This window comes from Vicugna pacos, chromosome 11, assembly GCF_048564905.1.
Source record: "Vicugna pacos chromosome 11, VicPac4, whole genome shotgun sequence".
NCBI lineage: Eukaryota > Metazoa > Chordata > Mammalia > Artiodactyla > Camelidae > Vicugna > Vicugna pacos.
The window spans coordinates 81,659,138-81,677,218 of NC_132997.1; the positions used below are offsets into that span (position 1 = coordinate 81,659,138).

Genomic DNA, 18,081 nt, shown 5'->3' on the forward strand with positions numbered 1-18,081 from the left:
GTAAATGCATAAATATCAGTGGAGGCCCCCTGTAATTTTTGCACTTTATTATTCAATAATAAACATTTCTTTTTTTAAGCATGTCCTTGTGTTTCAGAAGGGGTTTAGAGACATCAGCAAGGCCGATTACACATGTAGGAAACACAAAACCCACCTGTGCAGGTCCTAGCCATGCTAAAGCCTTCCCCCGGGCAGGCCTGGGGGACTGTCACACTGCAAGGCGTGGATTTGAGGCAGTCAGCCAGCCTATGCCAAAGACGTATTTTTCAGTCTGACTAATTTATGAGTCACTAGCCACCTATGTGAATATCACCGCTTCGCTTCCGATGAAGAATAATGAAATGCATGTTAATTAGTAGCCTGGTAAATGGCAGCACCAAGGAATTACCCACTGGGTTCTAACTTTTCACTTTGAACATGTACGTGTATGTCATTTTCACTTTCCCCAAACCTCTTAACCAAACTGTGGAGACTTCATCTACAAGAGATATTTATCTTAATAAAAAGACACAAATGAGAAAAATGGCACGGCTCTCTCCCTGATTACTCAGACGGCTAACCAGCAGGGCAGAGACATGTTATCCGTAAGTTTATTCAACAAATAGGGCATGTGTGTGGGAGGACTGAACACGGTAAACAGCAGTAACACATGTATGTCTTGCAGCTGCTGAAGGAGAGGAATTCTACACATTTACATTTTGCTCTTCGTATTTAAAGGCAAACCTGAGCCCTGAAACAAACTAAGGAAAACCGTGCAGTCTAAATTTTCTTTCCTCAGTCTACTGTGTGGCTTCGGGTAGTGATCTTCCCTCAGTTAGCTTCTCGAATATGATACCTCCTTCAGTCTGACCATTAGGGTCTCAAAGTTCCCCTCAGCTTAATTAAACTTCAGGCCGGGTTCTTCTGGAGGGCGGGACCTGACCTCCCTTTTCTTAGAGCACTGACTTTAGAAAACCTGCAACTGTAAATTCTTCCCTGCAGGCACCTTGGAGATGGAAATCTTCTGCAACCCAGGAATGCCTTTCTCAAGGACCTGAGAGTCATCTCTGAAATGGTATCATCAAGAAAGATGGGAAGGGGTGGGGAGGATATAGCTCAGCTCATAGAGCGCATGCTTAGTGTGGAAGAGGTCTCACATTCAATCCCCAGTACCTCCATTTACAAACATATAAAAAAAAAAAAGACAGAACTTCTGCCTCTAAGAGGGTAGAAGCCTAAATTCCCTAAGCACCAATCAGCAAACACATGTGGTCTAATGCACTGATACTCCCACTGAAAGTCCTCCAGCCCCTTGCACTAGCTCATCCGAGTCTAGAACTCCTGCCATTTGTTTCCACTGAGTTCAGTCTTGCCTGTTTAATTTCCTGTAATGCAATTTTCCTTTAATAGGTCGCACCTGTGATAAAATTTTCTAATTATATATGAAACTCTGGACAACTCATCCAATTTAAGATGAATTAAAGTGCCTGATGGCTCAGGAATTTGGTTAGAGGAGGGGGAGACCACTTTGCTGGCTCAAGCTTTTAATGAAGAGGCCAGTTTTTAATGAAGATCACCCATTTGATGGAAAGTAACCCTCTCTGGGACAATGCCTTTAGAAAGATTTTGGGAGGAGGAAGAACTAAGCATAGCAGGGGATATAAGGTGATTAGTCACATTCCCTCTGGATTCAGAATTCTTTGGCTCTGTTTGTCCGTTATACTTACATTTTCTCACCTGTAAAACAGGGATAATCATAGCATGTTTCTTTTAAATTTGTTCACAGGATTCAATCAAACAGATCATATGTATCAAGTGCTTAGAACAGATGCTGGTAAGGGCTTTGTCTATGTTAATTTTGACCACTACCATCACCATTATTATTATTAGATCTGTTACAGAACAGCAGATTGACTTTAAGCCAGTGATTTCCCACTTTGGGGCCACAATTTCCTCATTGTGACATAATGGGTTGGACCAGGTAAGTCCAAAGAACTTCTAGATTTAAAGTTCTCTCCATGGTTCTGATGAGGAGGTAGCTGATACACTTAACCAAGAGGACATCGGTTGGACTAATGGGTCAGTGCCCATTAGTGATACCAGTGACATCCAGGAGGGAGAGAGGAAAAAGACCATTAGGTGGAAAAGACACGAGAGTCAGTTATACAGGGTAATTTCAGAGCACAGGCCTGGGGTCTGGATGGGCGGGGTGGGAAGCCCAGCTCCACCACTTACTAGCTGCGAAAAGATTTATCTCCCTGAAAAAAACGAGAGTAATTGTATCAGCTACCCGACACGAGGGCTGTCGTGAGGATTAAATGCATTCCCAGAGCACAGACAGGGGATGGGGAAAGAAAGAGAAATAAAGGCATTTATTTCTCCTCCATTTGGGGCACCTGGCTAAGAGGTCACCTCACTGATGGGACCTTGTAGGAAAACCAGAGCCCTGGTTCACCTTCACTTACAACTCGGGCTTATCAAGCCCCTTCAGGAAGAGGGTGGGGAGGAAACGTGATGAAATCTATCAGGTAGCCATGCAAGGAATAGTGTCTTCAGACATGTTCAAAGATGCTTACAAATGACTTTCTGAATTTGAAGGTCAAGTTGGCAAGATGAGAAATGATAAACAGAATCTGCTTCAGAATCGATTAATTCTGGGTCTGGGGCAATTGATATCACTTGGACCACCAGCTACTGTGTCTCTCTCTCTTGGTCCCTCTCAATCTTCGTCTCACCTTTCCTCCCTTGCTCCCTTCAATCCTCCCTCTTGCTCTCTCTCTCTCTGTACATCATTTATTTCCCTATTTAGCTGCTTTTAAATTCTTGCTTTTTAAGTTTTAATCTTCTGTGATGCATTTGTACCACTTTCATATTAACAATAAAAGTTCCCATTTTCACCATCCACCAAAGCACTTAAGTGCAGATCCATCTATCTCTCTATGCAGAAAAAAAATTGCCCAGATGAGCTCCATTTGTATAAACTTTTAAAAAAAATCTCTTATTTTCCATCAATGATTCCACCTTTCCATCAGTAAATGCTCATCCCCTGTAATAATCTCACTATATTCAATTTCCCCAATTGATTATAAGACTGTTCTGTACAGCTGTTTGTTCAAACTCATACCTAGTCTATGATGATGTGTGGCATGTGCTTGTGATGACTCTTCCATCACTTTTAAATGAGCAGAGTGTTTTTTTTTAAATGATATGTATTTATGGAAGAGATTTCAGAGCCCTTAGACATTGGCAGATTTTTCTCCATGATCAAGATTCAAAGTTGAACTTAAAAAAAGTCTCAGTATTAACCATTTTATTTTATAGTGGGTTTGAGCTATTTAAATACCATCAAAATACCAACTGGGATGAATCAGCCTTATACATAATGAAACTCACTCTTCCTTAAGGTAGATGAGTGTGTGGTCGCTCTAGGGACACTAGAGCCAGCCTGGAAAAACAAAGCAGGAAACCCTCCTGGAGTTTTGTGACCATTATTTTGCTGGTGAACCCTATTTTCCCCAAAGGAGGAGATCAGACTTGACTCAGCTCTTTCTCAACCATGACCCTCTGTTCTCTGGGTAGAGGTGGTAAGCCAGGATGGCCTCCAGCACCGAGGTACCAAACCCTCTCATCTGAGCACCAGGGCAACACTGGAGCAGCAAAGAAGGAGCGCTCACCATACACCGCGATGGTCTTGGTGTCTTGCAGGATGGCATTCCCAGCTGAGACCTGCACCGTGATGGTGTTCATCCCTTCGGAGGTAAACCTGAATGATATGCTTCCCTCCAAGGTGATCAGGGGCTGAAATACATGAGGGCACAGAGTGAGGGGAAAGCTACTCCGTTACAGAGGAGACTGGCAGTAGACCTGAGCCACCAACAAGCTACTGAAATCAGAGGAGGCTCTTTCTGGTGCCCCCCAGTGCAGCTGCCTTCATCTGCGCCTCCATCACCTCAGGTCCAGACCAGAAGGGGGCTCTCTGAGGCATGACCCTAAGAAACCCTACTGATTCCTTGTGAATTTGACACCTACTTTCTGGCATCCTGATTCAGGGCTGGGGAGATCAATTGGTCTCGCCTGGCTGGGTGGGATGGAGCTCCCTCTGTTGATAACCTACTCATATCGAGCAGATCCCTCAATCCAAGGTGACATGAAAATCAGACCAAAACAGGGGGTTCATATTCATCCAGATTGAAGCAGTAGTCACTGAAAGTCCATAAGCTTCCAGTTACTTATCTTCAGTGTGTACCATTTTTAAATACAATTACAATGGAATACAACCACCGTGGACACCAAAACACCACCAGTTAAGCCAGGCATGGCCTTGTATGGCTTGGCGTCCTCTGAGAGGTCCTGTCAGCGGTTTCCTGGAAGGATCTGCTATGGAATGGAAGCAGGTACTAAGTGGAGAGTGGTTTGAGGACTCAAAAAAGAGAAAAAGCCCCAGAAAGATCTGGAGCAGCGCCTGTAATGCAACTGGACCCGGGGTCCTGGAGGAGAGGGTTACTGGTCTGCTGGCCTCCCCCGACTCGCCCCGACAAACACTGCCTTTCTGTCTTTCCTTAATTAGTTTTAAAATAAAAATTCATTTAACTCCCTGTGTAGCAGAGGGAAGACTGAAGCACAGCATAAGAAATCTACTCAGTGTAATCAGTTGAGAATTTGTTTTTCTGCAAAAGCTAAAAAAAAAAGCAAGTTGTTCAGCACTGTCACCTCCCAGCACTAGAGTCCAGCTTTCAGGCAAGTAACACAGATTTCTCCTCTTCCACTGCGGGTAGTGGGCCCAGTCTGGGCCCAATTAACATGCGCTGTTTCAGAAAAAACACAAAAGGGCTCCTTTCCTGCTGACGTCTGTCAGCCGCGGTAGAGGTGAGCGGTCCCTCCGACCGCGAGGTCGACAGCAGGCCCGGTGTCAGGAGAGGTCTCCTCCCTGAGACTGTGCGAAGCCATTCAGTTAAAGCCCAAACGCAGCTCTGGGGCAGAAAAAGACTCGTCCTCACGGAAGAGGCACTGCTTTGACGCGCCACGTCCCGGGTGAAAGCAATGCTGCTGAGGATGGGCAGGTCTTCTGGCCCAGAGCCGTGGGGCCCACAGCCCTCTGCGGAGGGATGCTTCGGGGCCCAGCCCTACGGCCCTCCCTGACATCAGCGAGCAAATTCTAACTTCTGAGACTGGCGTGTGTTCCCAGCTGAAGCAGAGTGTGCAGCCCGGCGTTGGGGGCAGAAAAATCCATGCAGTGTGAGAAGGCCTTGGACCTGGCCTGTGTGACACAGCGGAAAGAGGCTGGGTCCTCATCTCTTTTCTCCTCTATAAAATGAGGACTGAAAGGAGGTGAGGTTTAAGGTCCCTACTGGTGGTCTTGAAATGGCTGCTGACTTTGATCACAGGGGAGGTTTAGGGGAAACAGAGGGACAAAAGCTGAGGGGAAAAAGAGGCCAAGTCTGATCCAGGGTGAGGGGGCCACGTGCAGGCAGGGCTGCCATGGACACCCATGGTTGCCTGTCTGGTGTCCGTTGGCCTCTTTTCCTTTTGAAGGCTGCTCCCTCCCTTCTCCTGGCCCACGTGGTCCCAGGGAGGTTGATGTCAACAGCTCCATTTCTTCCCCCGGCACCGTGATCAAGGCCTGGTCGATATTACCCGTCTGGGACTCCTGTCAGAACTTTTGGGAAAGAGCTGGTTGTCTCTGCAGAGCTGTGAGAGCAGAAAGCCCAGGCTTCTGCTGAGGGTCGCCGCAGAGTCAAGCCCAGCTGGAGAAGACACTGCCTCAGAGGGAGGCAGAGGTAAGAGGGGGCGTGCAGCGGTGAGGGGGGGACAGGGAGGGCGCACTGACGGCGTGAGCAGAACGCTCAGAGCCTGCGGTCCCCGAAGCCGCGACAAACCCGCGACTCTTGAGTTACAGAAGCCATTTCATTCTCCATTTGGCTTCAACCAGTTTGAGTGGAGCTGCCCAGACCCTGCATGGAAGGCGACCCACCTCTGTGTTGTTCCCGTACCACCACACGTAAGTGAGGGTGCCCACTTGGCTGGGCCACAGCACTGCCGTCGCGTTGACCTCTTTGTTCTTTGTGGTGACGAAGGGCAGAGACAGGTGCACATGCTCCAGGGGACCTGAGGCACAAGAAGAGAGAGGAGGCATGGAGAGGGAGGAGCTCTCTCTGCTCGCCTTCCCAGCTCTGAAGAGAATCCACTCTTTCTGGAAGCCGCCAAACCATCAGTCGTATTCCCAGGGGGAAGTACTTGGGTACTGTCCCTACTCAGGAGGAAATGATATACTGTGAACAATTGTGTCTTGACATTTTCCATTTCCCAGAGGCAGTGGCATCGGGGCAGCGACCTGAATAACATGCAGATGCACCAGGGACCGGCTGGGGAAGAGCCAGGTGAAGGGAGAGCAAGTGCCAAGGCCTCGAGGAGGAGGAGGTGGCTCGTCAGGTGTGAGGAGTGGCAGGACCAGCTGCTGTGGAGATCTAACGGACATTCAGGACACTTAGCAGGGCACCTTAGGCGCTGAAGAATGTCCACGTGTGTTCATGTGAGTTCCTTCTTGCACGGATATACATCAGACGTTCAAACAGATGTGTGGAATTTAGCTTTCAGACCGCCACCTCCTCTTGTGTTCATTTTACTTAGTAAGTGTTCCATATATCTGGTTCCTGCTGCCCCAAAGCCTATCTTTTCTGCACAGGGGGTATGATCTGCTCTAACGGAGCCTTGGAGTGAAACTCCAGCCCTGAGGCCCCCAGCGGGCTGCCCACACTAAGCTGAGAGCAGAGCAGGCTGGCAGATGCTGCGTCTTCGGACAGGTGCCTGCAATGCATAGAAAGGACAGCAGGTGGCGCTGCATTCCACCTTTTGAATCCTCCCAAGGTGGCAGAGAGAAGTGGGGAACTGACTCCTGTGAACTGAGTTTCCCTTCTCTTCTCATTTGGTCTTCCTGTGCTGTGGGAAACAACTGATGTCTGTGTGACCGTGTGTGTGTGTGTGTGTGTGTTCATTCCTCTGACCACCTCATTAAATATTGTGTTTGTATCATACTGCTGTCTGTCTGAAATGTTAAAAAAAATCCACTAGAAGAAATAAAAAGAAATTCAAAATGAGAAAATCCTAATTCAGTAGGTCCAGGGTGGGGCCCAGGACACTACCTTTTTACCATGAAATTCCAGGGCAGGAGGCTCATTAACCACACTTCACAAAACCCAGGTCTGGCATTTGCTGGCCAACATAATGATCATGTGAGCAGTTGCAAGCTACACAGGTTTTCAGGAAACTGATCATTTTACTCTGAGATGGGGACAGAAAGGCATCTGCAAAGGGCTTTCTAAGTAAGGGGATGGTTGAGGAGAGAGGTTTGGGAAGTATCAGAAAATCCCCCCTCATCTTTTTTTCACCTCCCATTCTCCAAGGTTGCACAATATTCAGTGATTTATTTTATTTATTTATTTATTTATTTTTGCGAGAGTGGCTGAGATAGGGTGGCTTTCTGAGCAGAAATCTACACGTCCTCTCAGTTCTCAGCCCCCTCAAGCAGAAGGCCATCCTGGCTGCATCACGTGTCTCATTAGTTTGCAGACTAGCAGAGCACAGTGAATACATTCCCCCAGGAATTCTCAACTGCCAGGGTACAGCAGAGTACCCAGCTGCCCCGTGAGAGCGGCCCAAGCCTGGAAACCTTACAGCAGGAACATTCTCTCCACTCGTTTCTGATGACCTTTTGCAAACCACTATTTAAGAACCTCTGATTTAGAATCAAAGCACCTTTCTGAACGGGGAAGTGGAGGCAGTGTGCTCAAGACAAGTGTGGGGCTTTCTGGAAGAGCCCTGGGCCAGGGGAGGGGGATGGGTTGAGTGGGTGGAGGGCAGGCTTGGCAAACAGAACTGAGAGTTGCTACTCAGAAGTCACTAAGCACAAATGCACGTGCTACACTGTGATGATGGGAAATCAAGCTGGGCTAGTGGACAGGGCCCAGCGGCAGTTGCACAACAGAACCTTTGGGAAGCAAGATGCATATTCCTCACATGACTGGGGAGAAAGACTAGTTTCAGAGAAATGGAGTGACTTGGCCAGGAGTTCAGGCCAGCATCTGAACCTCACAAGTCCCAGCTCAGTCCACTGCTTATTTTTGTCTTGCCCACAAAGCCAGAGATCCCTTCCAGATGCTGGCAAGGTGGCACTGAAAACGGCCAAGCTTCGATTTTGAGGAGTGTAAGTCAATTATGGTTTTACTGCAACTTCCTCTTAGTGTAAAATTATGGTCAAATCACAGCACTTCTCTAATCCTCGTTTGCCCTGCCTGAAAGGAAGGCCAGAGGCTGCCCATCACGGCAGAGGTGTGAGAATAAGCCTAGACGTTCTATGCAGAGTAAAGCACAACGGGTCCTTCAGGAGAGAAGCCCTAGCAAACGGGTCAGAACCTGCCGAGGCCATGGTTTTCAGATGTAGGTGCGCTGATGAAAACTTGAAAAATAATCCCGATTTCATATACTTAGTACAGAAAGTTAATTCCTGACCCCAAGGCCAGGCTGAGGAAGGAGTCCTATGATGTGAGGCTTGCTTATCCAACTGCTGGACCCAAGAAGCATCTGTCAAAATTAAAACCAGAACGCAAAACTTTCCACTACAAATCATCTGCCTTTGAGGTTAAGGTCAAAATCGTTTAGCCATTCAACCGGATTAATGAGATGAAGCGACTGCAAGCGAACAAAGCAGCGCCTTTTTTTCTAAAGCCTTGGCTTCAGCAACCCTTAATCTTGAGCCCAGGCAAGCTGTGTCCCGTCTTCCTTTCCAGGATTCAGTACACGTGGGAGAGGGCTAGGGTAGGGAGGTAGCCCGCAAGGGCGGGGAAGAGGCCACCAGGCCACCAGGGCCGGAAGCTGTGGATGACTCTACGGGAGACCCTGAGACACTGACGCAAACCCACTGCTGAATTTTAAACCACTGTTTACACGTGGTTAGCGTACGGGGCTGTTTAATACACAGATGGGATATGGAATACAACGACTGTAATTCTTAAGGAGAGGAGGTCGCCAACAAAAAGCCCCTTACAGGATAAGCTGTGGAAAAAGGTAAACTGCAAGGGAGGTCATTCTCAGCAAACGTACTATTATCTGTGTTGCAAGTCACTTTCATTACTAATAACCAGTGTTTGTGACAAGTTTTTAAAATATGATTACTCCTAGGATAGCATCACTTTTGCCTGCATGACGACTGATGTACAGGGAAGGAGCCTCTCTTAATAAGAGGCGACTCCAGAAAGTCTATCTAGGACACCTTAGGGCTGGCCGTCAGCAGGACGAGAGCCTGTGAAACTTTCTGGAACCTAGGTAGTTGTGCAGCAAGTACACTGCCTCTGATCTAAGTGTTCCCATTCCTTCAGGGTGGTCGGCAAAGACGCGGAGGGGAACGAGGGCCAATGGAGACTTGGTTCCACTAACCCCAAACCAACATGGAGCTGACAACAACTTAGTCATCAGAAGCTGGGATTCCTGACACAGGTGGACGCGAGTCTGAAGCCTGGTTCTGCCAGACAGCAGCCCTGCAGATTCTGACGGGCGACTTAGGCTCTCTGAGCCTCACTGTGTTTTGTAAAGTGTGGTTTCTAATAGTGCCTGCTTCCTAGGGCTGTTTTGAAAAGGAAGCTTACATACATAAAGGACCTGTTTATTAGCACAAAGCCTGGTAAACAGGAAGAGCTCAAAATCATTAGGTGAAAAGCGGACGTGGAGTTGGCATACCAGGAATCCTATAGAACTTAGTTTAAACCCAAAGGAGGACAGGTGCGTCTCTTTGAGGCATCTCGGTCCAGAGAGTACAGGAGACGGGGACCAAGAATGACTGATAAGGGGGAAGGTACAGCTCAGTGGTTAGGTGTGTGCTTAGCATGCACGAGGTCCAGGGTTCAATCCCCAGTATCTCCATTTTAAAAAAAATGAATATATAAATAAACTTAATTTCCTTCCCCACCTAAATACAAACAAGTTTTTTTTTTTTAAAAAAAGAATGACTGATAGAGCAGGAAACCTCAGTAACAGTCAATCTCTTGGGGACCCTTCAACAGTCTTGTTCTCCCAATGGACCACAGCAGCAGCAGCAGCGCAACAAGAGATTCAGCTTGGTACCTTGTGGGCTGTTTGGTTCAGTGGGCAAGGGTCACGTGAGAGGCATGGAGTACTGCCCGGCCTTCATGCTCCTGGTCTAGAAACTGAAATCTGAACATGACCATTCACAGAAAGGAGCTAACTTTCATTTAAAAGTAAACCATTTCTCTAGCAATCAAAGCAAGTCCGTATGCCTGTTTGGGGACATGCACACACCTAGCGTAAGAGGTATTCAGGGCGAACATATTTACCAAACGTGGCTTAGGAGTCAACCTTTGTCTCATTAGGGCATCTTTGAATTCCTCACCGGGGAAAAACCTTAACAGTTCTTGCAACTATTTTTTAAGGCAGCTTCCTTAACATTGCCGACCCTCTTTCCCTCCATACCACCTTCTCCTTAAAAGACCAAGTCATCACAGATCAAAGTGCAGGAAACACACTTAAAAAAAAGAAAGGAACAAAAGTGTAAAAGAATTGTTAACAGTGAGCTATATAACATGGGAAGAGAAAAAGTAGTCAGAGGGGGAGAAATTCCATCTCCTGTGCTAATGTGGGTTGTTCTCAAACATTTCTGACCAAAAACCCAGAAAAACCCCACAAATTCATATTCAATCGGCAAGCTGCTCAGACAGACATAGGTGTGGTCTCTCAGAGGCACCTGGAGAGGCACAGCCAGCGCGACAACCACCTGAAGCCACCCAGAGCCCAGATGATTCAAAACCACTCCCTGGTTTCTTCTGACTCTCTCCCGACTTGGTCCTCTTACTCTCCTTTCCCCTTTGGCTAAAAGGTAACTAGGGAGCCTCTTCTAGATCAAAAATTTGGGGATGTACTTTAAAGGGACACAATATTTAAAATAGGTCATAAACCAACAACAGTAATAACATACAAGTTACATGTAAGTACAGGACGGCGCTGTCAGACCCCAGGCTGTTGTCCACCTGCACGGTCACTCGGAAAATGCCCACGTTGTGATAGACGTGCTTGATCCCATCTTCCATGGAGCTGAGGTTGACATAGGACATTGCGATGCCATCCCCGAAGTCCACTTGGATGAGGGTCCTCTGGACGTCACCCTGGAAGACAGCCCAACATCAAAGGAAGGGGAGTCGGTGCTTGGCTGCTTCTGTTCCAGGGGCTGGGGCTTGTCCCGGTCCCGGGCTCAGGGAAAACGGCAGCCCCAGCTCCCTCCTACAGCTGGGAGAATGTGTGTGACAGAATTCCCAGGACACTTCTTGGCAGACAGGAGTTTAGTAAGATGGATGCTCTCCAAATCTGAAGGGCACTGACTACCAAAAGTTTCAAGGTTTGGAAAATTAAGTGTTTGCTGATCAGCACCAATTCGATATTCAGTTCCTCTGAAGGCTGTGTTTTTGGTCTTATCATCCACATGAATTACAGAAAGGTGGACATACACAGTTTTAAAAATTCAGCCTACCTGACATGGTCAGGGACCTCTGCCCATGTGTTTAGGACCCCTGAATCCCTTTTTTTCTGCTCCCCTAACCACATCGGAGGAAGGATAGGAGACACCTTGCTTCCTTCCTGATAGGATATCGGACTCAACCTTATTATTATTTTAGATAATGATGGTTAATTCTTCTTTTTCAGCATTTTGTACTGTCAAAATTATTTCATTCTATTCTTCACAGAATCTTAGTCTGGGGAGAAAAGCAGGCAACGTTTGTTCGTTTTACAGACGAGGAAGCAAATGTCTAGAAAGGTTTAACCATTTGCTCAAGGTCACTACAGCTAGTTAGTGGTAGTTTGGGGATCTGAATCTCTCGCTCTGGACTTGGTTTCACGTGTCATAGGTGGGTAAAGCACTGACATCTCCTCCAGGCTCAAATCCTACTGTGCCATTAACCAGCTGGATGACTTCATGCAAGTCATTCAGCTGCCTTTGGCCTCAGTTACCTAATCTGTGAATTAGGCATATTAACACCTTACTGTCTTAACTCAAAGGCCTGTTACAAAAGACATATGAGTAATCAGTAACCTGTAAAAACTGATACCAACACGAATGACTATAAAAACAAAGCAGCTGTAAAAGACCCGCTATATCTTCTTCTAAAGGTTGATTGGAATCGTATGATTCCACATTTCCCACAGGTAGGCAGGGGAAGATAGTCTGCTTTATAGAATCCCTGACATGTAAAAACAAAAAATAGTCTGTGGAATTAGTTGAGATTCTTAACAAAGTTTCTTAGAAGAATTGATAAAAACCAGCTTCCCTCACATACAGCCCATCCTTTAACAGGATTTTTGTTTGTTTTGTTAGTCTGTCCCTTTTTTTGTGGGAGGGGGAGGGGGAGGAGAAAACAAAAAACCTTTGAACTAGAAATGTATTTTCAATTAAGTAAGGTTCACACGGTATCATATTTTTTGAAAAGGGCAAGTTTAAAATGCTGACATTTAAAAGATTAATTTACAGGGAAAGGAAAAGCAGTTCGAACCCTATGCATCTACATGACCTATTCTGATCTCTGCGCAGCCAAGCATTGTGTGTGGGGGGGGGGGCACGGCAGCCAACTCTCAGGAAGACCATGGGCAAAAATCCTCCCCCAGGGGAGGAAAAAGAAACTATTCAAAATTACAAAACAAATATCCACAAGCCCAGACGTTGTGCAACTGCTTGAATTCCCTTCACTAATAAATATAAATGTCAAACCAGTCTTGCTGACTGGCTCTGCATTTGGACAACCAAATTGGACTGATCAAGTTCTCATTCTGTTTCTGGTCAGTTTCCTCCCAGGCTTCCTGGGTTTTCAGCAGAGTGGCTGCCAGCCAACCCTAGGTTTGGGCATGAAGAGCCCACCTTGGAACCTCCGGGCTTGGTGCCCTGACTTGGATTCAAGAGCATCAAGGGGTAAGTCTGACAGCTGAAGGAGCAAGGTTTCATCCTCGCTGTGCAGCTCTGTCCACGCCAGTGGAACAACCTGGATCCTGTGCCACTGCCTCAGGGGCTCTCAGGTGTTCAGAAAGTCTAACACAGCTGTAACTGCATCACTTTGGGGCTCATCTGTCATCAGCCTCTGACTTCCCTGGGCTGCAATTACCATCCCAGACAGGGATATCAACTCCTTTTAGAGAACAAAAGACAGGGCAAAGGAAAGAGAGCCTAAGTCCGAGACCACCTTGATTAGGCATGCCTGCCCTGCTTTAGTGGGCCTTCTGGTCGTTTATTCATTCAAACAACCGACAGAGATTTATTGAGTGTCCATCTTGTGTCAGGCACTAAATGGGAAAACACTATTAAGTAAGTTATAACCACCCAAACAAAACAGATGTGGTCTGGGCTTTCATGAGCAAAAAGATTATTGGTGAGACAGATGGACTTTAATAATCGCACAAATAAATAAAAAGTTATTATTGGGGATAATACGAAAGAGAGGTGCCTGGTGTTGTAAGCTTATACGATAGGAAGAGATAGAGAGCTGAAAGTCTGACCCAGTTGAGAACTTCAAGAAAGACTTCCCAGAAGAAGTGATAACTGAGCTGAGAAGACCTAAAGGGAAAAAAAAGATTGACCAAACAAAAGACATGAGTGAGTGAGATGGAGGTGAGGAGTCCAGGTAATGGAGACAGAGGGAACCGAATGTGCAAGGCCCCTGTGGCAGAAGGAAGATGGCACAGTTAAAAGAAGCTGTCAATACAGACACCATAGGATCATGTAAAATTAGACTGGAGGGGAGAAAATGACATTTTAGGACTTGTGGGCCAAGTTTCTGACTTTGATCTTTCTTCTAAAAGCAATGGGAAGACATTAAAGTATTTTAAGCAGGGGTTTGAGGGAAGATGATATGATAATAATTTTAATTAAAAATGATCATTCTGGCTACAATATGAAGGATGCATTGGAAGGAGGCCCAAGTATTCTGGGAAGCCGATTAGGGGACAGTTCAGGGGAGACAATGGTAGATTGATATATGAGTTGCAACAGGAAATTACATTCACCTACCTGCCAAAATTAACTTCCGTGGTTTAATACTGGAGTTTGAAATCAGTGAATCTTAGTCTTTGATATCAACATCTCTTACAGAATTAAAAGAAAAGAAGCTGATGCTCAGCTATTATCCAAGACCCACCTCCTGGCTCAGGGCCTCTGGGGAAGATGCTCGGTCCTGCTGTGGTTTGAGAAGGTTCACAGCGGATGTGGGGCTGCACCAGAGGTTGTGGTCCTCGGTTCAGACTGTTGGACATTAGGTTTTATTATGACTTAAATCATCTGAATAGAGCACAGTATAAGCTGACACCATTCCTAGTCCATTTTGGTAGGATGGTGAAAGTTTTTCAGGATGTTTTAGGTTTTAAGTCCTATAGGTACATCAATAAAACCAGGAACAGAAGAACTACACTCACTATTAGTGACTGGTGCACAATCACAGAAGTCCCACAATATGCTTAGTCAAGGTCAGTTATCTTCTCTAAAAAACTAAGCATCTGGATAATTTGAAGGTAGTTTGTATAAAGGGCTGAGATGTGTCTTTAATGGCTACAACCTCAGTACATAACAGTGCTTGCAGATGAGTCTGTTCTGTTCAACACATATTGAAATTTGAAAAAAAGAAAGAAATTTCAAATGTTGTACATGTCTAACATGTATATTCATCAAAGTGCTTTTTTTTAATTGAAGTTTACAGAGATTCCATAAAAAACTGAAAACAGACTTACCATATAATACAGCAATCCCACCCCTGGGCTTATATCTGGAGAAAACTCTAAGTTTGAAAAAATACATGCACCCTTATGTTAACAGCAGCATCATATACAATAGCCAAGACATGGAAGCAACCTAAATGTCCATCGACAGATGAATGGATAAAGAAGATGTGGTGTGTATACACACACACACACACACACACACACACACACACACACACACACACACACACACACTGGAATATTACTCAGCCATAAAAAAGAATGGAATAATGACATTTGCAGCAACACGGATGGACCTAGAGATTATCATACTAAACGAAGTAAGTCAAACAGAGAAAGAAAAAATACTATATGAGGTCACTTAAATGTGGAATCTAAAAAGTGCTTTCTTTTATATTATCTCATTTGGCTGTTAGGACTTCTGGGAGAGAGCAGGGGCAGACGTTACTTCTACTTGCTATACCAGGAGAACTGCAGTGCAGACAGGTTTAAGATGATCTGGGGTTTACCTCTGTCCATGCATCTCAGTCCTTGCTGAGTGACTTTAATTGGAAGTCACTTGTAATGGCTTTCAGAGTGAGAGAAAGGCCCTAACAAAGGTAAGCCCTGCTTTCTTTTCTTGTTAGACTCCATTCCTGGCTTTGACATTTCCCTCAAACAACACTCTTGCTTGTAAGTAGAAAGATAGGTTGTCATGAATTCCATACACCACCCTGATCTTCCTCTGGTGAAGCAGCATCATGTTCAGGCCACACAGAAGACAGAGGATGCAGGAAACAAGAGGTATTCCTAATCAGCAGTCAGGGAAAAAACTGCGTATAATCGGGAGGTACTTCAATCTAGAAAATGACAAGTCATCATTCCTGAAACATAACGTAGTCTGGGAAATACTGAGACTATCATCTAAAGTTCTTTAGTCCTAACACCATCTAGTCACATGCCTGAATATAGACACAGAACTGAGAATACCAGCACAAAAGAAGTGCCCAAGCAAGGCACGAAAGCCCCGTGAAATTCATACGGGGATTCTCCAAGGCCAGCTCTGACTTCTATAATAGAAAAACAAATGTATCAGATGGCTGCAATGAAGCCAAGATTAACCTGAGCAATGACAGGTGGGTGAACCCATCAGTTTCTATAACACGGCTTCAGTGAAAAATGGGAGAAACAAATACTACAGTAACTCAACACTGACAGCCTCGGTCCAGAAATGAGACTCCGAGGCGCTCCTGAAGGCACCAGGGACCCACCGCAGGTAGACACTGGACTCATATGTCAGAGGCTGGTTCCTGCAAAGCTCGAGAGCCCACCTGACTCAGGCTTTACTGAAATTCAGTCTTGGAAGGGACCTTAAAGTTCATGCAGTGAAAACGGCATTGATGAAAAATGCCTATAGTATAACTTATTTTTTAATGCATAAAATAACCCAGTATACCTACTATAAGCCTACATGTGTTTATGTGAGCATAAAGGTGGTGGTAGAAATAGCCCAGCCTGTTAACACTGACTACCCCAGGGATGAAGCAGAGTGAGAGGCAGAGGAAGGGCAGCAGGATTAAAAGGGAGAAGGAGTAAGTGAAGGGAAAGAGAGATTACACCAAATTTAAAAGGAGGGGTAGGGTATGAGATCACACAAGAAACATCGTAAAACACAACATCCTATCCCTGCTGTTACTGCTGACATTTAAATATTGATTAAGTGTAGAGGAAATAACCAGGAGGGAACACAGACATTGGTTAGGTTGGTGATGGGATACAGCCAGCGATAGTCTTGGATTTCCGCTGTTACTGTATGTTCTTTTGACCACAATATTTAAACAAAAATATCACTAAGCAGCATTGAATGCCAGAGCAAAAATCAGACATTTCAGCCCATTCTTCTTATGGTTGAAGGTATTTAGGTGGGGTGGGGAGTGTGGGATAAGAATAAACCACCTCTGCCCTGCAAGTTCTATCCCAGGGTCTGAGACTCAGGTCAGTTTCTTGTTGAGACTTCAGACTCAGATCGGCGAGGTCTCAACAAGAAGCAGAGAAGGAGATCACTGTGCTACAATGTGTTCTGGCTCCAAACAAGAGGTGTGTCAGCTGGTGGACGTGTGTTCATGGAGAGAAGTGCTAACCCCCTGCTGCTTACTCAGTGAGACTGAACTCTGGCGTGTGACTTCTTATGTGAATTGTGCCCGTTAAGACGGTCCTAGCACCCCCACTGACGGTCCCTAAGGGCAGAGAGAGAGAACATTCCTCAAAAGCTTACGGTCCCATCGATACAACATTGTCAACTGACTGTACTTCAATTTAAAAAAAAAGTTTACTGTCCAGAAATAATAACAACTGTTCTCTATATAGTTTTTCAATGAATCTTCAGCACTAAGACTCACGCCTAAAAGACAGGTAAAATTTGCCTGGAGTCACAAGATTAGTTTGAACCAAGCTCTTCTTGACTCCAGGTTCAGCACTACTTCTCGTTCACAGGAGGCACTCAAACTACCCACCCATGCTCACTCCCAGCTGGGTGCTGAAGAATGGATTGACTCATGTGTGAAGCCAGAGCGTGCCTGTCAGCTTCAGTCACTGACACTCTTTAAAAGGATGCCAGCACAGATCAAATTCTACATTAAATAGTGATGTAAGGGGAGCCCAGTGTACCATGCCAGGCTCTAAAAAATACCACAGAAGCTACAAAGTGCATTTGTGAAGAACCCTGGTGATATGAGTGTTCCACCAAGAGTGAGATGACTATAAACAGGAACCAACCGCTGAGGTTAGGTTGGACCCACCACTTTATAACAGAAAACCGAGTCCTTCTGGCACAGGACAGCAGCAGGCGAGGACAAAAGGCAGCTGCACATGCCCTGTTTTCTGTTATGTTCTTGACATTTTAAAATAGCTTTCAAAACTTTTCAATCAAGCATCACTTGGTGGACTTAATCAAGTCATAAAATCCAGTCTATGAAATGGGGACATGCTTTCTTGCCCTGGATGTCACTTCATCACTTTGCCAAGTTACTAGGTTGTTATGAGATCTAAGTGACTTTACGGAGGTCTACAGAGGCACTATATGTGGAAGAGGTGCCCTACAGAAGGCAGGGGGTGACATGGGAGTTAGAATCCTCGGTTAAATGCCCTTTGACATATATTTCACACTGGGACCTTCAATTCTTTACCTATAAATTAAATATGGGCAGAATGATGGTGATTCTTTCTAGTTGTCATTTCTAGTCCTAGTAACCTGCAATTTTTTAATTCTACTCTTCCTGTAAGTGACATTATTGGACATCCACATGTATATGCCAACATCCCTTCCAGCTGCTGAAATAATCTCCGCTCTCAGGGGAGGATGCAGAA

The 18,081-nt window shown here is 45.6% G+C and overlaps 1 protein-coding gene across 12 annotated transcripts in view; it reads right to left on the reverse strand.

Annotated features, from left to right (window-relative positions):
• SORCS1 (sortilin related VPS10 domain containing receptor 1) overlaps nucleotides 1–18,081 on the reverse strand; it is a 468,902-nt gene that overhangs the window by 36,859 nt on the left and 413,962 nt on the right. For all 12 annotated transcript variants that reach the window (XM_072971853.1, XM_072971845.1, XM_072971844.1 and 9 more), the window contains 3 exons: nucleotides 10,961–11,147; nucleotides 5,951–6,084; nucleotides 3,654–3,777 (listed from right to left, as the gene is read on the reverse strand). In XM_072971853.1, the coding sequence (XP_072827954.1) occupies nucleotides 3,654–3,777; nucleotides 5,951–6,084; nucleotides 10,961–11,147 (445 nt within the window). The remainder of the gene's footprint in view (nucleotides 1–3,653; nucleotides 3,778–5,950; nucleotides 6,085–10,960; nucleotides 11,148–18,081) is intronic.